Genomic DNA, 23575 nt, shown 5'->3' on the forward strand with positions numbered 1-23575 from the left:
AGATCAGATGATGAGCCATCTGCTTATGGAAATGAATCTGTGACAGGATGGCAGTTCCCCAGAAAACTAAACACAGAAGTGCCGTGTGAGCCACAATTCCACTTCTGGGTATGTTCCCAGAAGAATTAAAAGCAGGGTCTTAAAGAGATATCTGTGCACCCGTGTTCATAGCAGCATTAGTCACAACAGCCAAGAGGTGGAAGCAACCCATGTGTCCTTCAAAGGATGAATGGGTAAACAAAATGTAGTCTACACATACAGTGGAAACTCATTCAGCCTTAAGAAAAGGAAGGTAAATCTGACACCGGCTGTAACGTGGATGAACCTTGAGGACGTGATGCTCAGTGAGATAAGCCGGTCACAAAAGCACAAATACTGTGTGATTCCACTTCTGTTAGTATGTAGAGTAGTCAATCCAGAGACAGAAAGTCAAGGCTGGTTTCCAGGGGCTGGGGAAAGGGAAATGGGGAGTAAGTTTTTTTTTAAATAAATTTATTTATTTATTTTTGGCTGCACTGGGTCTTCGTTGCTCTGCGTGGGCTTTCTCTAGTTGCGGCGAGCGGGGGCTACTCTTCACTGAGGTGCGCGGGCTTCTCATTGTGGTGACTTCTCTTGTTGTGGAGCACGGGCTCTAGGCGCGTGGGCTTCAGTAGTTGTGGCTCGCGGGCTCAGTAGTTGTGGTGCACGGGCTCTAGAGCACAGGCTCAGTAGTTGTGGCGCACGGGCTTAGTTGCTCTGCGTCATGTGGGATCTTCCCGGACCAGGGCTCGAACCCGCGTCCCCTGCATTGGCAGGCGGACTCTCAACCACTGCACCACCAGAGAAGTCCTGGGAGTTAGTTTGTAATGGGGACAGATTTTAAGTTTTGCAGGATGGAGAGAGTTCTGGAGAGGTTGGAGGTGATGGTTGCACAACAGCGTGAATGTACTTAATGCTACGGTGTCTCAACTGTATACTTGAGATGGTTAAGATGATAAATTTTGTTATGTGTATTTTACCACAATCTAAAAAAATAAAAAATAAATGAATCTGTGTATGATGATCCTTATCTCTGGGTGGAGTTTCCGGTAACTTTGTTTTGCTTATCTTCTAAATTCCCAAACTGGAACATATATTTCTTACCTGGCTTTAAAACTATGAGCTAAAAATATGTATCTGCATATAAAAAAGGATAAAATAATAGAGAAAAATAGCTTGTAGGTTTATGGGATTATGGATGATTTGTCTCTTCCTTTCCCAAAATGTCCTCAAAAGCAAGGTGACTCATGGAAACAGGAGTGCATTGATGAAATTCAATATTTTATCGAGTTGTAGCCCAGTCAAAAAACCACCTTACTCTTATTAAGTAAGGCTTAACGGAAATAAACATTAGTGCTGGACTTATGTAATTTGCTAAGCTTATAATAACCAAGAGTAAACTGTAATAACTTTTGATTTAGTAACAAAGCTTCTTTCGGGGCACCTTCTCCCCTTTTCCTATTCTCCAGGGTACATACGGATGGGTCCTGCTGCTTCTTACCTGGGCGCATGCATCAGAGCTGCCAGGAGAGTGCTGGCGGCTGGACCCCAATCAGCACCTCTAGAGGAAGCGCCCTCCCCAGGGCTGCAGATTCGAGCTTGGCTTTTGTCATCCCTGCCAGGCGCCCCCCCGAGGCCACCCTGCCCAGTTTCAGCCACTCGAATAAAAAACGTATGTCTCTTCGGGATCCCCCAGATTCAAAGTAAAGTTTGTCTTTTCCTTGTAGCCCCATTTTAGGTTGGACTGGCTCAAACCTACCCTCCAGGTTTGGTGAAATCTGCCCAGCTGATGACATGGGGATCGAAATGTAGTTTTTATTTGCAGAGAGCTATATTCTTTATTTGTAGAACACCGTTGATGATGATAATCCAGACACCAAAGTGAAGGCGAGCCAGCCACTCGTGGGTTTTATGTCATGGTTTGGGCTCTGGAATCACACGGCAGGTTCATCAGTGACATCTCCCTGTAGCTAAAGCAGGGTCACCGCTGCACCACCCCCGGTATGTGCTTGTAGGGGTCCAAGAGGTGAGCATGTACGGCGCCGGCACAGAGGAGTGCTGTAAAGGGAAGGGGGTCTCCAGTCCACAGGTGTCCTGTTGCCCAGGGTCACCAGTCATGAGCCCAGGCAGCTAGGATTGGCTGCTCGTGAATGAACAGGTATATTCGTTTCCTGTAACAAATTACTGCAAACTTCCTGGCTGAAAACCACCAAAGTGTATTATCTTACAATTCTGGAGCTCAGACATTCACAACAGCCTCCTTCTGGAGGCTCCAGGGGAGGAGAACCCATTTCATTGCCTTTGCCGGCTTTTAGAGGCTGCTTGATTTACTCACGTCACTCTGACCTTTCCTTCTGTCCTCACATCTCCTTCTCTGCCTCTGACCCTCCTGCTTCTCTCTCATAAGGACTCCGTGACTATATCAAGCCCCCCAGACAATGCAGGACCATCTCCCCCTCTCCAGATCCTTGACTTGACCACATCCGCAAAGCCCCTCTTGCCACGTAAGGTGACCCAGTCACAGGTTTGGGGGATCAGGACGTGGACATCTTTGAGGGGCCCTTATTCTGCTGACCACACCCAGTGTCCACTGGCAGGGGTGCTGATGGCCAGGTGACCACAGCAAGGCATGGCTCCAGACCTTCCCTGATGGTCCTCGGGATCACTGACTTGCCTATGTGGCAGGCGAGTGGCACTTTTGCCATCAGTTTCTGAAGAATGCTGGGCAGAGAGGACAACTCAGGAAACTTGTTTTCCCTGCCCCTGAATCTCTCCTCTGCCCTGGCCGTGGCCTTCCTGGGAACAAAAGGAGACACGGCTGCCCAGATGGCCCAGAGGTGTGTGCCCGTCACACAGGAAGAACCAGGTACATTTTTTCCTGTGATTCCATAGGGCTGATCTTTTCACAGCTTCACACCAGTTCATGAGAGCCAGTGGGGCCTGCAGGTGGCAGGAGGGGCACCGTGGTGATGAAGAAAGGGCAGCCTTGGGTGGAAAACTGAGCTGTGGAGGACAGGGCATTTCCCAATGTCACAGGAGAAATCAAGTCACAAGTTACGTTCTCTGGACCAGAACCTCAATGTATTATATAGCAAAATTGCATCTCTGATGAGGAAGGTAAGACTACAATTCTGTTTCACAAAAAGGCCAAGGATTTCAACCTTGTTTTAGTTTAAATTTTGGCTAAATGTGTACTTAAAACTGAAATGCAGCTAAGTGAACTTTTTGAAAAATGGGTCATTTTTTGTGTGTGATTATGCATAGTGAAAGAAGAACACAACACAAGCGGGACCTTACATCTTCTGGAATTATTTAGGGGGAATATATTTCATTGCTCTGAAAGGTTATGTGACCTTACGTACAAAGGAAGTAGTGGATCATACTTTAGGGAAGTGGTCCTTAGTGTCTTTCTGTTTCAGGTTTCTTTGACGATCTGGTGAAAGTGTCCTGGAACATTGCCATCTGTACAACGTTAATATAATTAATATATGATCAATATGATATATATAATTAACATGTAATATAATTAATAATAACAATAATATCAGGGGTGTGTGCACGCTCCCCTGAAGTGCATCCATGGATCCCAATTTGGGTTCCTTCCGGCTCGCTGGAGGACATAGTCTCTGGGCTGGTGTGGGATCAGGCTGGTGCGGGATACAGGAACAACCTAAATTCTCATTCTGACTTGACACGTAATCACAGTCAGGTCTGGAGAACTTCTGTAAAATTGCTGGTGAAACATTTTCATTCTTATTCGTGCTCTTTCCTGTATTCCCTGGGCCATGGTAGATTCAATCCCAAAGACTTATTTTTTTCTCTCTCTCTCTGTCTCCTGCTATCAAGCTTGCCTGGCCTGAATAAGTCTGCTACACTGGGTCTCAGCTGGGGACCACTGTCCCCCCGTTGAAGGCAAGTGTCAATCTCTGGAGGCATTTGTGGTTGTCATAATTCAGGGAAGTGCAACTGGCATCTAGTGGGCGGATGCTGAACGGCCTGGTCTCGCAGAGACAGCAGTGAGTGGTGGCGTGAAGCGAGATCTTGATTCCCTGCCCAGGAATTGAACCTGGGTAGCCTGGATGAAAACCAGGAATCCTAGCCACCAGACCCCCTGGCTCTTGCCCCCAGTGAAAAAGGCATTTCTCACGGAGGCAAAAACTGCAAAAACAGGTACAGAGTTTATTATTAGAGACATAGCACAACAACAGGTGGGAGAGCACACAGAGAAACAGTTTGTTTAGTTAAGACAGAAGCAGGGCAGAGATGCACACCTGGGGAGCAAGGATGTGGGCGTCCCCCCTAGTGAGGAGGAGCCCAGTAAGGAGGCGGTGAAGTCATTCACATAGGGCAGCTCTTCCGGGTCTCTGTTCACCTTTGGCCAATTACCTGGCTTCTTTTTCCACACCTGCCCTGCCCTAGGCCCCTCCCCAGCAGGCGTGCCCAACTTTTTTTCCAAGATGGATTCCAGCCCAGAGGCCTATGGGACGGCCTTAGCATCACCTCTTCTGGGGTGGTGCCCCCTCCTTTTTGACCCCAAGCAGCCTTTCTGTGCATGTGCAGTGTCTCCCTTGCCCCAAGGATGGGAATTATGTGACCTGTTGATCTATTACTCAAACAAGGTTAGCCCCTCTCTGCTCCTGCCACGACTGTTATCTTAAGGCGTCCACAGGAGACAAAGCCTGGCTATTTACCCTGTTTCTGTTGTTACTTCCACTTTGGAGAGCAAACAGGAGTCTGATTGTAAATGTCTAAGCTGGAGCCCATCTATCTCCCGTCTCAGGAAATGCAAACAGAAGGCTAGTTGTAAGTGTCCGGCCTGAAGCCCACTTTTTCCTGCCCCATGAAATGTAAACAGGAGGCCAGTGGTAAATGCCTAGCTTGGGGCCCATCTCTTTCCTGCCTCTGTCCTACAGTGCACCGGGCGGCCCCTTCAAGGAAGGGTCATCTGGCCCCAAATGTCAATAGTGCTGCTGTTGAGAAACGCTGAGCTGGACAATTAAATCAACCACCTTTTCACGTAGGAACCCACCAAATCTTCAGTACAGACATCTGTTTGGAGGTTGCTCTTTGGGGGATTAGTGGGCGATGCTCAAAGCCGGTGGTGGTATTTTCTGTTAACAAAGGTGGAGACGGTCACCAAGGTCCCCATCATTTCTCAATGAAGTTAACAAATGCAACACGCAGTGCTTTCTTAGAACTGCTGACTGGCTCTGTGAAGCAAATACATGGAGTTGCTGTCAGGAAGTAGTGTTCACACATTCCTGAAAAGGAAAACAGAAGAAACTACAGAAGAGAAGAGAATGAAGTAATACTCTACTGCCTTAAACACGTGCTTAGAGATACACATCTGCAATTACAATTTTGAATTTTAATATTGTTTCTGAACTATGTCTTTCTCTTTTTTTTAATTGTTTCTGTCTCCCTGGTGTCAATTCCAATATGTCCATCCTCCTGCACCCAAACCTGCATCTCCCCCTTGACTCCCTGTCACCCACCGTGCTGTAGAAGGACCACCCTGGGTCCCCCCCCCAATCTTACCTCGGTTGTTGGGCAGATTCCCCGCCAAAATGTCTTAAATGTGCCCCCTTCTGAGCTGCACCGCTACTACCCAGATTCAGAGTCTCACTGTATCTTCTCCACTATCATTTTAGCTGCTTCTTAATTGGTCTCTCCAAGTCCAGCCTGGCCCTCTCCTGTGTCTCATAAATCCACACTCTGACAGAATTTAGAAAGACTTTTCTAAATAAAAATCTCTTCGTGAAACTGAAGCTTTAAATCTGCATAGCTTCTATGAAATTCCTTAGTCCAGAAAAACCCCTCCATAAGGCAATACTTGAAGTCACAACATTTTTGCCGTGGAATACACAGGGTGGTGGTGGTGTGAGATTGGCGGGCCGATGGAGGGTTCCCGGCCCTCTGACTGGTCGGCACAGCCAAGCATTCTTCTGTGGGACTCAAATACATCCTTCATCACGGCTCTTGGTGCCATCCCGCGGAGGTCACCCGCTCTGGGCTTGGTCTCACTGGGGATGAGGCTGGGTCCTTTGGTTGCCTGGGTCTTCCCGGACAAGCACTGGTGACTCCCGGAATCTCCTGGTTAATTGGCGTTCATTTTCGAACATCAGCCTGATCTTTCAATGTTGGGGAATATTGGGACACAGGGAATCACCCGCCACCTTCTTGGTCACATGGCCCCTCCTCCCCTCCACCTCCTCTTTCTTCTACGGAAGCTAAACTATTTGAAAGCAGGAGATGCGCAGAGGAGGGGAGCCGACCGTCACGCACTTTACATCGGAAACCAAGGAATTGCGGGGCGCTTATCTCTCGGTTTCAGTGTATTGGGTACCCTTCCTGATTTAGCCCAACTTACATGTCGAGGCTCCTTCCCTGCCACTGTGCTCTGCCCAAGCCCCTCCCTGACAGGCATCCCCCCGAAACCTCCAGGCCATTCGCAGAGGACCTTCCTTACTTCCTGTTCTCTTAAGTTACCAGGAAGAACTCTCTTTCCGGCTGAAGAGCTATAGCATTTTTTGATAATCACATCCCCCCGAGTCCTCTCAGTCATTTAACAAATACGTTTCAGACACTGTGGTTGATGTTATGGACACAAAAACGAGTCAAGGAGAGTTAGGCTGTCCTCAGGCTGGTCGTCCAGCGCGGAAGACAGAAGCTTCTCCAGAAAGTCCCTCTGGAGTTAAGTGTCTGACGGGGATTTTCTTGGGGTATTTGGGTGAGGCGGCCACCATCTGTTTTCTCATAACATCTAGAAAGTACCTCTGAGCATGTCTCTCATCGGACTGTGAGCCACCTCAGGTCACAGGTCATGTCCTCAGCTGGGTGCCCAGCACCCAGCCAGCGCCGGGCACATGGGAGGGGCCGAGACCCCTCTGCTAACTGAGTTAACGAGTCTTCATTATGACACGACGACGCAGCAAGACTTGGGGAAGCACTCATGGAAGAAACGTGTTAAGAGGGGAAAGAAGGTCTTCAGCGTTACGGAAACCTTTGCAGAATGGGGCCAGACTCAGTGTGTGCGCTTCGTAGGCTGCTGAGAAATCCCGTCTGAGTGCCCGCGGAGCTGTGATTTGCTAACAGTACCTGTAAATGACACAGGAAAGGCTGCCAGTGTGGCACGTCGGCCTCACTGGACATTACAAGGGAAAGAGGGACTGACCTTGGCTGTGGTCTCCCAGGGGCTGGTGCTGTGACCCAGTTACCGAGGCCTGTTTGTGTGCGCTTGCCAGATTTTCGGGCCAGCAACACAATTCTGTTATTTCTCTTGGGCCTGTCAGATCATGAAACAGGTACTTTGAAAAACACAAACCTCTTCCCTTCTCGACAGTGCTGGAAAATCCCCGAAAAATGCTTCCTTTGGGGGGCCTTGTTTTTCCCTTATCTGTCAGGATCCTTAACATTCCACCGGATAGGGAAATACTTTTCAGATACAATCGTACTTTCTTAAAATAATAAGACGGGGAAGATTTTGACTGGAAAAATAAACAGCATTTCAAAATCTCTCCATTGTTAATCTATCGCTGAAAGGACTTCACATCCCCTGTGTATCTTTTATTGGGAGGAGAGGGAGAAAAAACAAAAAGCGTTTTCATATTGAGAGCTCTGCTTTTTTGTCCTTGGTTAAATCCATCTTCTATCGCTGGGGATATTATCTGGATGGGAGGGAAGGTTCCCCGGGTCTTGGTGCACAGAGGCTGCCCGCATCTGTGAGGAGAGAAAAGGCAGAGAGCTGAGAAGGAGAGAGGAAGCTTGCGGGAGGGGCTGCAGGCTCCAGGGCAAACTGGCTCAGCAAAGCCAGAGCAGGTGCGAGTGTGGGCCGGGGAGGATGCCCGAGCCGTGTTTGCTGGTTCGGGCGTAAATGAGCTCACCGCGGCTGACTTGAGGTCGCCCCATGTTTAGCAGCTGGCTTGCAGGAGCCAGGTCCAGCTCGTCGCTGCACAGGACACTGCAGCGGGCCTGCCGATGCCCCTGCCTCTCCTCCTGGGACCAGAGGCACTTCCCTTACGCGAGCACGGATGAGATCTGCCATGGCTGCTTAGGAGAGGCTGGGGTTTAGAGCTAGTGACCAAGCAGTTGTCACTGGGAGAAGCGCTCACCTGGACTCCAGGTGGCAGGAGAGGCCCAGAAGGAAGGTCCTCTGGGAATGGCCTGGGAGGTCTGGGGGGCAGGGGAGGGGGTGTCTCAAGGAGGGAACTGGGGAGAGCGCAGTGGCAGGCAAGGAGCCTCGAAATGCAAGTAGAAGCCCCCTCTCTCCTTTCTTCCTTCCTCGCGGACGCGCAGAACAAGGCAGGGCTCCCAGACGGCGGGGCGCTAGCTCACGGGCAGGCGGTTAGTCGGTGTGTGTGGGCAAACAGGGATGCCAGAAGCTGCACCCCGTCCTTCCCGTTCCGGAGATCCCCGACGCCCTTCTCTTCCTCAGTCAGAGACCTGAGCTGTGACCTTCGTCTGTCCTCTGTCAGACCATCCTCTGACTCACAGTAATGTGTATGACACGAATATAAATACAGCAACTGGCTATGAGAACTTTTGAAACTAAAAAACATCTTAAAGGAGCGGGTGTTTTCTAGCTGTTTTACGCTTGTGTCCATAGGGCAGGGAAACCCCGAGAATTTGGGAAGAGTCTTGGTGTATTTATACAAAGAAAAAGAAGTCTGTGGATTGTCTTGAACCAGAACTCAGTGCCTAAGCGCTCTGGGGCGTGGGGATGGGGAGTGGGGCGTGGGTGACAGGTGTGTGTGTAGGCTTACCCAACGTTCAAGCGTTCCTTCCCAGGTTAAAGCTGGAGGAGAGTTATGCCTTGGAGTCTTTTCTCTGCAGTTCAAGAATGACCGGTGTGTTTGAGAAGGCCAAGGCCGACTTTCCCGGAATGTTCACTACGAAGCATGGCCCCAGGTTGCACACAGCACTCGGCGGAGGCCAGCGAGGAAGGCAGCGCTCGGCACCGGTGCTCAGCTTCCCTCTCTCCATCAGGCGCCGCAAAACCAGCAGCATTTCCTTCGGCGGCAGGTTCTCTTCTCCAGAAAGAGGTTCGCTTGCTATCCACACACCCTCCCCTCTGCCGACCTTGCCTTAATTTACATCAGTGATGCAGTGAGAGCAGCGACTGAAATGGCAGAACACGTGTGTGCTCAGTGGTTTCTGAAGGTTTGGGCTGAGCATCCCGCGGCAGCTGGGAGTAGCTGAGGCGGCAGAGGTGTGACGGGTGTGGCTGAGAAGGTTGTTTGTCTTGCAGCATTTGGGGCACCCCTGAGTGGTCCTGCCCTCCCCGCGTACCCCCGGGACGGCTCCCCTCCCAGGCTGTGCCTGCCGTTTGTGGGTGTCCTTGGAGCGCCTCAGTGGTCCACAGGAGCTTATTACAAATGCAGAGTCTGGGCCTCACCCTCAACCTAATACACTTTGATGAGACGCCAAGTGAATCACAGGCACGTGAAAGTCTGGGAAGCGCTGTCATGAAGGAAGAAGCATTGTCTTCCCCTTGGCTGAACCCCTGAGCCTCTCCGGGCGTTAACTGCTTGTAAAAACTGTTTCCCCTGCCCCTCGTGTTGAGGCCTGCTTCAGACTGTCCTTGGAATTTGTGAAATGTCCAAACCTATACTTTAAGGGCTGTTCCTCAAATTTGTGAAGTGTTCTCGGTAGGGAACAGCTATGGCTTCACATTGTCTGAAAGGCAGTGGCTGCCTTCACAGTGCTGGGGGGACAGGTCCCCCACTGGGAGGCAGGGGAGGGGGGCTGGGCTGGAACGGGCCCCTGCTTTAGCAGGATGCGGAAGAATGGATAAGTAATGCTGTTTAATTTCCCTTCATAATCTGACATTTCTCCCCAGTTCCTTTGCTATGCTGCTCACCAGCCCCCCCAAAACACACACACTCCCAGCAGTTCTGATTGGCCCCATCTTCTTCATGGCTCGGCTTCTTCTTTCTGTAGAGACATGGAGCCAAGTAAGCAAGCAGAGGGTGAGCTGCTTAATCTTATTTACATGTGATGTACTTATTGTCTTTCATGTCCTGTAGGACTTTTAAAATATATATATATGTAACACTTTATGCCACTTTTAAATGAATCATTGAGAATTCCTGTCATGCTGGGTCCTGTAATCACAGGTTTTCTAGCTCAACTTTTTGTCCAAGACCTATGGAGAAAGGGAAAGATGGGAACTAGAACCACGTGATTAGAATATAAGCAATGATTTTAAAGCATTGTTAATGTGTGATAACTGACATACATTCAAAACACTGAAACCTTGAAGTTTGTAACCCCTTCATATTCTGGAATGATGCAGGAATCAGGAGAAGACAGGAGTGATACCTAAAAGGATAATATGCAAAGTGATATTTTAGCCTTGTGCATGATTTTGTTTTCAGTGTACTACGTACGTATAGAACTGTTCAAGTTGTTATTTCCAATATTTATATTAGAAAAATTATATAGACACTTTATAATTTTAACCAGCTTTTTAAATAACACTTGTACTTACTGTATTGTAATAAATTTCACTTTTAACAGGAAAAAAAAAAAAAAAGAAAGAAAGATATCCTGTCAACACGCTTCCGGTGGCTGGGGCCTCTGGCCGCCGGCCCGGGGTGAAGCTGACACAGGAGGCATGGGAGGAGTGTGGGCCCTGATGACCCTGAACCACTGAGACCCGCTGGAAGCCTGCCCCCCTCGGAGGCCCCGGCCGAGCCCCTCCGTATCTGTTCTGCCGCTCGGCTTACACGTCGGCACCACAGCCCAAGCCCGGCGGTGGGCAAGGGCTCGGACCCCAGGGGCGCTGGCCTCTGCAAGTGGGCTCGGGTCCGCTGATGAGCGGCGGGCCCTGGAGGAGTCCTCCGTCCTGGCTGCATCTTCCATCACGTAGGGCAGGCCCCGCTGGAAAGAGCCCCAGGCCCTCCGCACCTACAGCAGGAGCGCGCCTCTGCACCTGTGTCCGCTTCCTGGAAGTGGAAGAACCCAGGGGTCCGGGTCCTCTTCGCCTCTCTGCACGCGCCCCCGGTGTCCCTTCTCACTGGACCCAGAGCCGGCGGGGTGGCCGCACTTTCCCTTCCAAAACCTCGCGGGTCTCCCCGCCGTCCCCGCCCCCGTGCCCGCGGTCGGGGTCGCGGCGGGACTGTGCGTCCCGGCGGCGCGGGGCTGGGGGCGGGGCTGGGCGGGGCGGCGCGGGGATGGGGGTCCGGCCCCGCCCACCCGTTCCCCCGGGCCGCGCCCCGCCCGCGGCGCCGGGAAGGCCTGGGCGGTGGGCGGCACGGGGCGCTGCAGTGGCCGGTCTGCGCCTCGGGCGGTCGGGGTCCCGCGGAGCAGAGGAGGCAGGTGGGCCGGCGCGCGCGTGGGGGCCGCTCCCGCAGAGCGCGGGGCGGGCGGGGCGGCCTGTTTACCGGAGCGCTGGCTGTGCGGCTCGGGCCGGGGCGCGCGTCCGGGGCGCAGGGTCGGGGAGAGCCGCGCAGGGTGGGGACTCAGACGCCGCCCGAGGCCGTGATGCTTGCGTGGAGAGGGAAGGGTGAGCGCCGTTAACCGGAGTCGGGCAAACAGTGCTTTCGGAGGCTCACACGTGGCTTGGAGGGGCTGCAGGGGTTCCGGAGGCCGGGGCAGGAGGCCGGGTCGTTTAGGGCAAGTGCGCCTTGAGCTGATCCCAAGGGCCGTGGGCGGGTTACGAGCCGCGTGGAGGGCCAGGACGCCGCCTTCCTCTGCGCAGAGTGTATGTGGGGAGAGTGGGGACCCGTTCTGTCCTGAGGCTCTCAACCGGCGGCGCGGAGGCAGCGGGCAAGGCTTGGTGACGCGTGTGAGGGATGAAGGGGGCCTGAGGCCAGCGGTTGGGTGAGAGAGGGTCTCATTTCCAAGGTGGGCCGGAGAAATGTGGGCTGGGGGACGATGGCCGTGCCTCGTTCAGTTTCAGATGTGCCCCCAGTTTCAGACGACCTGCCCACCAGCGCGAACACCGCCGACCTCCCTGCTTCACAGACACAGCCTCCCCGTTCTCGCTGGCTGTACCCCGTCACCCCGACTGTCCTCTCCTGGACCCCCCCTTCCTCCTTACCTTTCCACTCCGGTGTCCCCCAGGCACTGGTTTCCCCTGTCATGCTCAGTCTGCTCTGAAGGCTTTTGGTGGGAGGAATGAGGGAAGCTTCCAAATCCGTGTTTCTGAGCCAAAAACAAAAAACAGAACAAAACAATGCACATTGTCTCGGCCCCATTTCCAGTGTACAAGAGTCACCTGAGGTCTGGAGAACAGGAAGGGCCGGCACCCTGAGCTGGGTTATGGGTTACGGGATAATGGTTGGCCATAGGGAGCCGAGGGCCGTCCCCAGACTGAGCAGCCACTGTAGGTGAAAGTTCTTTGCCTCACAGCCCATTTTACACCCGTTTCCAGCCTGTCTGGATACAATTCAGCATCTCATACATTTTTCAGGTATCAGCTGGCAAATGGGGAGACCATGGCCTGAGTCATAACTGAAAATCTCACGAGGAGTCTTCATAAATATATGCAAGAATAGACGTGGTGTTATGGGGACCAGGCAGAGCACCTACACGTTTTTCATCCGGGGTTTCCTCCCCTTCCTGCTCCCTGACCCTGTCCTCCTCTTCAGATGGGGAAGGATTGGACTTCACTGCTCCCAGGAGCTGTGTGTGTGTGCGTGTGCGTGTGTGTGTGCGTCTGTGTGCGCATGTGCGCGCGCTAGTGCACCTGTGAGTGATTTCTGTTGATTTTCCCAAGGCTCTCAAGCTGGCTTGACCTGCTGCCAGTACCACACTTAGCTAGTTACCTTAACATTGGACTTATTTTTTGGATGGAGAGCAACAGGAAATGGATCTCCCTCCATAAAATATTTTTGAGCTTTAAGATGAAAAAAAAAAGTACAATTCTAAAATCGCCATGTGTCAGGTCAACAGCATTCAGGGTTTATTGAGGTGGCCTCCTTTCTCTTCGCTCTCTGGCTCCAGACCCAGCATCATGGACGCTCTTTCTGAAGCAAATGGCGCCTTTGCCCTCCGCCTTTTAAAGATACTGTGTCAAGATGACCCTTCACGCAACGTGTTTTATTCTCCCGTGAGCATCTCCTCTGCCCTGGCCATGGTCTTCCTGGGGGCAAAAGGAGACACTGCTGCCCAGTTGGCCCAGGTGAGCCTGGAGAAGGGACTCTTTTCCATCGTTATGTTCTGTCACCCCACTTCAGACCTCCTTCTGTAGAACTGCCCGAAGGAAGATGGGATGGACGCCTGGTGCACACGCGTGCTGTCTCGGGAGCTGGGGCTGCCTGGGGAACCAGAAGCAAAGGGCAGGGCTGAGGTCTCCTTCACTGAGATCTTTTGGGGGAAAAGTTTTTCCAGTTGATAACCTGAATATGGCTATCAAAATTTTGTCCTAGCACTTTATCTTTGTTTAGGATATGATACCGAAATTGTTTGAAATCTCAACAGCTAAGATCTATCTCATTTTTAGAATAAAAGACTTTGTAACTATAATGATTCACTGGTAAGAAGGGAAGGTTAATATCTGTTTCAAGTCAGTGGTATACCAACATGCCTTCCAGCTGAGTTAGGGGATAAGCAGAAGTATGCAAAGAGGGTGAAAAGGCATGTGCTTATTACGAGTACAGACTGCATAGGTGCTCGTTAGCTTAGTTTAACAAATATTCAGCAACATCAAAATGAGTCTGTCCCTGTCCCCAGGGGATTTTATAGAGCAGGCAAGAGACACGTGCCCAAGAGGAAACCAGAAGGCTGGCGTCATGGCAGAGCTCCCACCCTGCACGCAAGCCCCTTCACCGTCGGGGCGCCTTTCTGTTTCAGTATGGTAATCATTTCCCAGATCACGTATGAGGGGGTGAAGGTTTCTGTGTAGAGGGGTGTTCTTTATTCTTTTTTTTTTTTTTAATTTGTGTCATGCTTTATTTATTTATTTATTTTATTTATTTATGGCTGTGTTGGGTCTTCGTTTCTGTGCGAGGGCTTTCTCTAGTTGTGGCAAGCGGGGGCCACTCTTCATCGCGGTGCGCGGGCCTCTCACTATCGCGGCCTCTCTTGTTGCGGAGCACAGGCTCCAGACGCGCAGGCTCAGTAGTTGTGGCTCACGGGCCCAGCTGTTCCGCGGCATGTGGGATCTTCCCAGACCAGGGCTCGAACCCGTGTTCCCTGCATTGGCAGGCAGATTCTCAACCACTGCGCCACCAGGGAAGCCCGGTGTTCTTTATTCTTGATGAACTTTCCTATGTTTTAGGCCAGCCGATGAACCCTTATAGGAGCTTCATGTGGGAGCCCCCAGGTTGTCTGGTTACTTTACGAGGTGTGACATGGAGCGGTCCTCACCCTCCCGTGCTCAACGGGAAAATAACAGGCACTCAGTGTGCGAAATCCATGTTGCTGCTTGTCACATCAAGGGAATTGCTTTCGAAGAGTGAGCTTTGGACTCTGTGTAAGCTGGCAGACTCTGAAGGCGCTGTCTTTCCCACTGTGATTTTTAATGCTTTTAACTGCATCCTTTTTATGGGGGGTAAATTTTAGAGGTAAGTTTGCCTCCATTTAGGGTACACTTAAACTTTCCTTGGGATGCAAGATTTTAAAATAGTTCCTTTTCTGAACCATCTTGTCCTTTTCATTCTTTCCTGTGATTCATCTTCAAACAAGAGAGATCTACTGAGGCAGAAAAGCCACCTCTTTTACCCACATGTGTTCTGTTTTCTCTCTCCCCCCCCCCCCCCCGCCTTTCTCTCTGTATCTTCCCCCTACCGCCACATGGTATTGCTTCTCTGGTATGTATTAAATCTGCATGTAAAATAAAAATAATGTCCTTTTAAAGGAACATTTTGTGAAGTATTTGGGAAAAAATTTTGCTCACAATTTTTGTTGAGACTGAAGAGCAATGTTGATAATTTTTGAATTATTTTTCTTAACAGGTGCTTTCTTTAAACACAGAGAAAGACATTCACGAGGATTTCCGGGCACTTCTCACCGAGCTGAACAAGCCTGGCACTCAGTACTTGCTCAGAACGGCCAACAGGCTCTTTGGAGAGAAGACCTGTGAATTTCTGTCTGTAAGTTGAATCAACAGAACAATAAAAGTTGTAATCAAAATGTAGAGTCTGAGAGCAAGACTTCAGAGAACCGAAACTTATGAACATTATTTTAAAAACTTATAATTCTCTAACTATGCCTTGAATTATTTAAAATTTGACTACTTCTAAAATGCATTTATCCATTTCTGGTTATTCATGGCTTAGTACTTACCTATTTATAAACACTGATCTTTTAATATCTAGCAGACTAGGATGATCACTTTTAAGGGATGTCTGGTCTTTTTAATATAAAGTATGTAGTGTTCAGAGTTTTTGGAACCTTGCTGACATTATATTTAGGAATACAGCCTCACTGACCACTTTCCTCCAAAGATCTTTAAGGAAGCCTGTCTTTGGTTCTACCACACTGAGCTGGAGCAGCTCTCCTTTGCCAAAGCTGCAGAGCCGTCCAGGAAACAGATAAACGCTTGGGTCTCAAAAAAGACTGAAGGTCAGAATTACACGTTATCCCCCCTCCCGCCCTCTCCTCCTCCTCCCCCGCTCCCTGCTCCTCTGATGTCACTAGTCTTTCATGGTCAGCGCCGGGTTGGCTGGGCCTCATGGCATATCTGGACCTTCATGGACTCCCAGAGGTTCTGATCAGATGCTGGGATTTTCAACAACAGAGACTTTATTTTGTCCATTCACCCAGGACCAGAGTGACTGATATGAAAAGAAACTCATAGGCCAGGTTTCCAGTTTAATAACTCACAGCAAAACATGCTTTCACTTGGCCGGTAATGTTCACGTGTTGGGTGAATCCAGCATCTCTGTAGGAAGGAAACTGACGGTCTGATCCTACACTTGGGCTCCTCCGTCTAGAGTCCACGTGGACCTCCATCACATTACGCTTACTTATCCTCCTGCTTCTTTCATGTCTTTTGCCTGCACTACCATCCTTAGATGTGAAAAACCTAGACTTGTAGGCCAGCTGCAAACCCTCTCTTGGGGCTGATGGATTCTGCAGACTTAAATCACTGTTTTGGGGGGAGTGGGGCCTTATTCATTTCTGTTTCAGAGGGTGGCATGTTCTGGTCTTGGCCCCCATGATCCCTGTGTGATGCTGGACCCACACAGGCCCCTCTGCACCAACTACGCTTAGTACCACTAGGAACGATGTATTTCCGTTAATAAGCGAGAGCCGTTTATTAACAAGTAAAGAACAAGAGGTTGTCTTTCCTTGAAGACTTAACAGTCATCTCCCCTGTTCCTCTGGCGGCAGTGAATTAGCAGGGATGCTCTTAGTTCATTGAAAAGGTATGACTTGAGCTCCAGGGGAAGAAGGGAGTACCTTTCACTTACCACCTGACCTTTTCTGAGAATGTCTGGAGGATCAAATAGTGAAATGTTTTCTGGAGGCTTCCAGAAGTTCATCAGTGCATTCACGCTGTCCATTGCTGGTGATTTCCCCTTTGAGCCATTCGTTGTGGCTACATGTGCCGTGTCCATGGGCAGTCGTGGAATGTTTGCCCTGGACGTAGCTTTGGGGCATTTGACCACATGAGGTGACCGTAGCCTCTCCAGCCCATCCCTTAGTTTCTGTTTGTCTTGTTCTCCCACCTGGAGCAGAGTTTTCCTTGAGTGACGGGGAAGTGGTTCACGTCACTGACTCTGCAGATATCCCGAAGTACCAGTGATAATAAATACCACCCGCGTGTGTGATTTCTGTATATACCAATCCAAACTCAGCAAATTTGAGAAAAGAATGTTTGGTTCTAGACTAATCATCAAGGATGTTCCAATAAGCCTTATCATGGTTGATTCCTCATGCTTTGTATTCTCTACTTTTCCCTGAAGGTAAAATTCCAGAGTTGTTGCCGAGTAACTCAATTGATGCGCAGACCAGGCTGGTTCTCATCAACACAGTCTACTTCAAAGGAAGGTGGAATGAGCAATTCAACGAAGCGTACACAAGGGAGATGCCTTTTAGAGTAAACCGGGTGGGGGAAGCTTTTGAACATCCTGAGAATTTGATGAAGAAATTGAATGGAAAAATTAACTTTGTAAAAATATAAATGATTGGTTAAAAATAATTTGAAACTTAACATTTCTGAATGAAAGTTTAAACTCAGTAGATAAGAACTGAAGGTATAAAAAACACTTTCTGCCGGTACTTTTTTGCATTTTATTACTGCTCCTACTGCCTTGATAATTTCTTATCCAGTCATTGCTGTATGAATGTGTCCATCATACATTAATTTCTGGAAACTCAAGGTTTTCTTTTAAGCCCAAATTGCTCAGATAGAAAGCAAAAAAAAAAAAAAAATTTTTTTTAAACAGCCCACAGGTGTTAAGGAAGTGTGTGTTATATGTGTGTGACGGGGGGAGGGGACAGAGGGAGAGAATGTGAAAACATATTTCTTTAATCAGGTATTTAAAAAATGCAAATAAATATAGACTTGATTTGCTGTTAATTAATTTCTCATTATAATTTCAGTATTTATAGCTTTCTAATATTAAAACTGACAAAAACCTTAGTCTTGACATTGAGGTGTAACTTCGATTTAGGCAGGCATTAAAATAGTTTGCCAAACCCCTCAGCCCCTAAAACAAAATATGATTTTAATGCAATTAGGAAATTTATAGGAGTAAAACCCTTTTCTTAGAATAAGGTGTACTTTAAATAATCAGCCTTCCAACTGCAAAGGGGGAAGGGGGAGAACAACTTTTCAGGCATGGATTTTAGAAACTATCTTAATTTTTATAATAGGTGACCTGTGTCAACTTTTTAAAATGAATTTAATCAGTGTAGTATTTCAGTTAACTTCTGCATGCATATAGCATTTCTGTGTTTAAAAAAAGTTATTTCCTCAAATTAGCGTATCAGAATTGAGACAATCGGATTTAAGTGCATGAAGACCCATGGGGCTCTTCCCACTTGCTGCCACGCTGCTTTCTAAGCCTGTGCATCCGTCTACATTCTGGACCACGTTGCTGTGAAACTATAGGTTTCATCCCACTTTATCATAAAACCTTTTGCTAATTCAATAGGAATAATTTTCTATTTAACTTCATTTGATTATACTGTTTGGTTAGGTATATTTGCTGGGCATATTTTAACTGTGGCAAATCTGACTTCCTTTTCTGGAAAATGCAGAGCGTCACATTTATTTTGCTGAAGGAAGCATCTCCTTTCCCAGGCTAGCACCTGTCTGCTGACGGCAGATGCCTTGTGATGGGAACAGGAAGATGCTGGTGGGCAGTCTGTAAATATTCACTAGGGCACAAATCCTGTTTCCATCCTGGGTGCTGCAAACACTCTGGAGTCTTGTTGCCTCGTTCAAGAATCTGCTTTTAATTCCGGGCTCATGTGTTTCCTCCCGTCAGAAGGAGCAAAGGCCGGTGCAGATGATGTTTCAGGAAGGCACGTTCAGACTCGCGCACATCGAGGAGGTGCAGGCCCAGGTGCTCGAGCTGCCCTACGCGGGGGAGGAGCTGAGCATGGTCATCCTGCTTCCTGACGACCACGTGGCTCTGAGCTCGGTGAGTTGAACCCTGCGGCACCCTCGTGTCCTTGCTTCTAGGCTAGAAGCCAAGCCCCTCCTCCGCCTTTGGGGTGCACCTCTCAGGCTGGGATGCGGGCAGCCAGGAGCAGGCAGTGTTCAGGCTCTTGGGCTCTGGATGCAACGGTTATTCAAGACCTACTTCTCCCGTTATCGCCACGTGACCTTGTCACATCACTCATCCCGGCCTTTGTCTTCTCACATGCGGACAAGGCTAACATCTGCCTGATAGCCTAATTACGAGGGTAAAATGGGGGTAGTTCAGGTAACAAGCATAGCACACCGTCTGGTCCATAATAAGCCCTGTGTAAATGGGATCCACTGTTATTATCATAATCATTGATATGAGCGTTATATTTTCACGTCTCTGTTCAGAACCTGAGACAGGGAATGACCTAACACGGGGGCAGGGGACGAGGCAGGAGCCTCACTCAAGGGGTAGAGCCAGAAACTCCCAAGATGGCTCTCCCCGCCGCCTTGCTTCTTCTGGCGTGGACCCCTAGGCTGAGAGCCGACCGCCGCCCAGTAGGTTCTAGCCGGGCGCTGGGTGGCAGGCAGCGTCCCCATGTCCTGTGGGCCGAGCTGCAGCCGCGGGCCTCTCCCTGTGAGGTCTCTTCTCCAGAAAGCACACGGGCCCCACCTCGGGGGAGATCTCCCTTCGGGGCGGGCTACACCGAGAGCCCTTTCTTTCCCATCTCTTTTCTAAGCAGCAATGTCTTGTTGCCTTCAAAAATAATCAAAGTTCAAAGCAAAAAAAGCAGCGTCAGCTGGGCCTTGAGAATTGTCAAGATAAAGTCTGTCTCCTGCAAGCTGTGGCTGAGGAGAGAGCAGCCGGGGTCCGGTGGCTCTGGGCTGCCTGGGCACCTCCCCGCCAGCCCCCGGCTTGGAAGGAAGCCGAGTGTGAACTAGTGCCAGTACGAGATCTCACACCTGTCCCGGCAGGTGATGGGGGTGCTGGTCCTTCTGCGAGAGGAGAAAGGGTCGGGGGTGCCTGACATGTGCTGAAGTAGGAATCACAAAGTGCAATTCTGGTCTTTCAGGTGGAAAAACATCTCACTTTTGAGAAATTCCTCGCCTGGACCCACCCAGACTGCATGAAAAGCACAGAAGTGGAAGTTTTCCTCCCGAGATTTAAACTGGAAGAGGCTTATGACCTGGGGTCTGTGCTGCAGGGTCTGGGGGTGGTTGACGCCTTCCAGCAGGGCAGGGCTGACTTCTCGGCCATGTCAGCCGACAGCGACCTGTGTCTGTCCAGGTTTGCGCACAAGAGTTTGGTGGAGGTGAACGAGGAAGGCACAGAGGCCGCGGCCGCTGTGGCCGTGACAGTGGTGGAGTGTTGCCTGGAGTCTGGACCCAGGTTCTGTGCCGACCGCCCCTTTCTTTTCTTCATCAGGCACAACAAAGCCAGCAGCATTCTCTTCTGCGGCAGGCTTTCCTCCCCATAGGGGAGGCACTCACCGTGCGTGGGAGCTTCTCCCTCTCTGTGTCCCCAAATCCCACTCCACAGCGCCCGGAGGATGGGCCTGGGCAGGCTCCCACCCGGCTGAATGATCCGCCAGCACCATCCCTCGCTTCTTCCCCTGCTGACCACTTGTTTGTGCTACTTAAGCAGGATCGCGGGACAGGAGACCTTAACGATTCCCTGCTGTATTTGAGAAGCAGCCCAAACCCCACAGGATGGCAGGCAAAGCGCTCCTCTGTGGTCCCAGACTTACTTCCCACTCATTCCGTGTACCATCCTCTCGAGTTACGCTGTGTTCTCAACTCTGGTCACATACTTGCCTTAGGCCATTTCAGTAGTAATAGATGCTACTCGCTATCGCTACCATTTTATAGATTTCCTGGTGCTTGTGCTTTTTAGGAAGTTTCTTTAATGCTCATTTTCATTTTATCTTTCTTTAACATTCATTGGTCACCACGAATGTTCCAAATACCGCATCAGGTGCTGGGGCCGCAAAGGGGTGGAGTCACGGTCCCCTGGCACCTGCCTGCTAGTGCCCATGCCGGAATTAGGCAGCTTTGAGGACAACCAGGCTGGACTAGGTGATGCCCTTAAACTTACCATGTGACCCCTTGTAGGGATCACACCTTTCTTCGTGTTACTGTATTTCTGCACCTCAAACTCTAACGGTAAAAATTCCATTCAACCGTTAAAGCTCCAATGTCTTCTTCTCCGAGAAATGTTTCCTTTTCTGCGTAACCAGACGTGCGTCTTTGAACTCTCACTGCACCAAGGGAGGGCATGTCTCTTATGGTAGTTGCGTTCTCCAGCTAGACTCTAAGTTCATCAGGGGTTGGGACTGTGTTTTACACATCAGTGTGCCACTTATTGTGCACCGATAAGCAGTTTGATCTTTGATGAGCTCTGTGACTTAAAAAAAAAACGGATTAGAAATCAGCGATTTTATTGGTTTTTTTTTAAAGAATTCTTTTTATCGAGGTGAAATTCACATAACATAAAATTACCATTTTAATGTGAATATAATGTGCATTGGCCTTTAACAATGTTGTGCAACCACCACGGTGATCTAGTTCCAAAAATATTTTATCACCCCAATAGAAAACCCTGTACCCACTAAGCAGTTACTCCCCATTCCCTCCTCCTCCCAACCCCCGGCAGACACCAATCTGCTTTCCATCTCCATGGATGTACCTGTGCTGGTAATTTCATGTAAGTTGAATAGTATAATATATACCATATACTCCTTTTGTGTCTGGCTTCTTTCGCCTCGCATAATGTGCTCAAGGTTCATCCATGTTGTAGCAGGTGTCAGCACTTCATCCTTTTTTATGATTGAATAATATTGCATTGTATGGATAGAGCACGTTTTGTTTATCCAACCATCCATTGATGGACATTTGGTTTGTTTTCACCCTTCGGCTATTTGTGAGTAATCCTGCTATGAATGTGCATGTACATGTATTTATTGGAATATTTGTTTTTCATTCTTTTGGGTACAATACCTAGGAGGAAATTGCTGGGTCATATGGTAATTCTATGTTTAACTTTTTGAGAAACCACCAAACTTCTTTCCACAGTGGCTGCTTTCCACTGGCACTGTATAAGGGTTCCAATTTCTCCATAGCCTTGCCAATACTTGTTATTTTCTTTCTTTTTTAAAAAAAAATTATGGCCATCCCAGTGAGTGGGAAGTGATATCTCATGTAGTTTTCATTTGTATTTCCCTAACGACTAATAATGTTGAGCATCTTTTCATGTGCTTACTGACCATTTGTATATATCTTCTTTGGAGAAAAGTTTGTTCAAGTCCTTTGTTCATTTTTTCACTGGGTTGTTTGTCTTTTTGTTGTCAAGGTAAGAGTTCTTTATATATTCTGGATACTAGACCCTTATCAGATATGTGACTTGCAAGTATTCTCTCCCATTCTTTAGGTTATATTTTCCCTTTCTTGATAATGCCCTTTGATCCACAAAAGTTTTTAATTCAGTGAAGTTCAGTTTATTTTTTTCTTTTGTTGCTTATACTTTTGGTGTCATAGCTAAGAATCTATTGCCCTATCCAAAGTCATGAAGATCTACAGCTATGTTTTTTCCTAAGACTTTTATGGTTTTAGCTCTTATGTTTAGATTGTTAATCCATTTCGATATCTATGATATGAGGTAGGGGTCCAACTTAATTTTTTTGCATATGGGGTACCCTGTTGTCCCAGTACCTATAACTCTTTTTGAATTGAAAAAAGTGTTGATAATAGTCAAAAAGGAAAGGTAATATCTAAACAATTAATAAGGTGAAAAATTACTCAATTTTGAAGAAACACCATAGCCAAATTGAAAGAAAATATTATTAAATATCTATAAAAATTGTATTTGCCAACAGTATATCTGATAAGGGGTTAATATTCCAAAATATACAAAGAACTCATACAATTCAACATCAAAAAACAAACAGTCTGACTGAAAAATGGACAGAGAACCTGAATAGATATTTTTCCAGAGAAGATGTACAGACGGCCAACAGACACATGAAAGGATGCTCAACATCACTAATCATCAGGGAAATGCATCAGGTTCCTCAAAAAAATTAAAAGTAGAACTACCACACGATTAACAATTCCACTTCTGGGTATTTTCTCAAAGAAAACAAGAACACTAATTCAAAAAGATACATGTACCCCTATGTTCATTGCAGCATTGTTCATAACAGCCAAGATATGGAAGCAACCTAAGTGCCCATCGATAGATGGATGGATAAAGAAGATGTGGTATAGAGGAGTCAAGATGGTGGCATGGGAGGACGCAGAGTTCACATCTCCCCACAACTAGGGCGCTTGCCGGATGGTGGTGGGGGACCCTGATGCCCAAGGAGATGGGGAGAACCCCCAAGCGAACGGATGAATGGGTAAAGAAGATGTGGCACATATATACAATGGAATATTACTCAGCTATAAAAAGAAACGAAATGGAGTTATTTGTAGTGAGGTGGATGGACCTAGAGTCTGTCATACAGAATGAAGTAAGTCAGAAAGAGAAAAACAAATACCGTATACTAACACATATATATGGTATCTAAAAAAAAAAAAAGGTACTGATGAACCTAGTGGCAGGGCAGGAATAAATACATAGACGTAGAGGATGGACTTGAGGAACGGGGAGGGGGAAGGGTAAGCTGGGACGAAGTGAGAGAGTGGCCCGTACATATATAAACTATCAAATGTAAAATAGCTAGTGGGAAGCAGCTGCATAGCACAGGGAGATCAGCTCCGTGCTTTGTGATGACCTAGAGGGGTGGGATAGGGAGGGTGGGAGGGAGGGAGACGCAAGAGGGAAGAGATGGGAACATGTGTATGCATATGGCTGATTTGCTTTGTTATGCAACAGAAACTAACACAGTATTGTGAAGCAGTTATACTCAAAGATCCATAAAAAAAAAAGTGATATACACACACACACATATATATATATATATAAAATGGAATATTAGCCATAAAAAAGAATGAAATCTTGCCATTTGCAGCAACATTGATGGACCTAGA

General features: G+C 48.4%; 1 protein-coding gene and 1 long non-coding RNA gene across 7 annotated transcripts; one reads left to right on the forward strand and one right to left on the reverse strand.

Moving 5' to 3' along the window:
- Positions 1-5124: 5124 nt before the first annotated feature.
- On the reverse strand, positions 5125-11180 carry LOC309607538. Of its 3 annotated transcripts, none has more exons than XR_014232440.1 (3): positions 10256-11179; positions 5557-9136; positions 5125-5228 (listed from the first exon to the last, which is right to left on the reverse strand). It is a non-coding gene; the product is annotated as an uncharacterized lncRNA (long non-coding RNA). The 3 variants fall into 3 exon arrangements; XR_014232441.1 differs by having other exon boundaries at positions 5158-5279; positions 10256-11180; XR_014232442.1 differs by lacking the exon at positions 5125-5228 and having other exon boundaries at positions 5664-7737; positions 8781-9136; positions 10256-11164.
- On the forward strand, positions 8952-23186 carry SERPINB9 (serpin family B member 9). Of its 4 annotated transcripts, none has more exons than XM_082346163.1 (7): positions 8952-9059; positions 12967-13144; positions 14919-15056; positions 15411-15528; positions 16875-17017; positions 18405-18560; positions 19621-23186. In XM_082346163.1, the coding sequence occupies exons 2-7, from the start codon at positions 12977-12979 to the stop codon at positions 20023-20025; spliced, it is 1128 nt and encodes a 375-aa protein (XP_082202289.1). In that variant the 5' UTR covers positions 8952-9059; positions 12967-12976; the 3' UTR covers positions 20026-23186. The 4 variants fall into 4 exon arrangements, with proteins under 4 accessions (XP_082202289.1, XP_082202286.1, XP_082202287.1 ...); XM_082346160.1 differs by lacking the exon at positions 8952-9059 and adding an exon at positions 11200-11337; XM_082346161.1 differs by lacking the exon at positions 8952-9059 and adding an exon at positions 11212-11333.
- Positions 23187-23575: the final 389 nt, after the last annotated feature.

The sequence above is a fragment of the Balaenoptera borealis genome (genome assembly GCF_965194805.1).
Source record: "Balaenoptera borealis genome assembly, chromosome: 12".
NCBI lineage: Eukaryota > Metazoa > Chordata > Mammalia > Artiodactyla > Balaenopteridae > Balaenoptera > Balaenoptera borealis.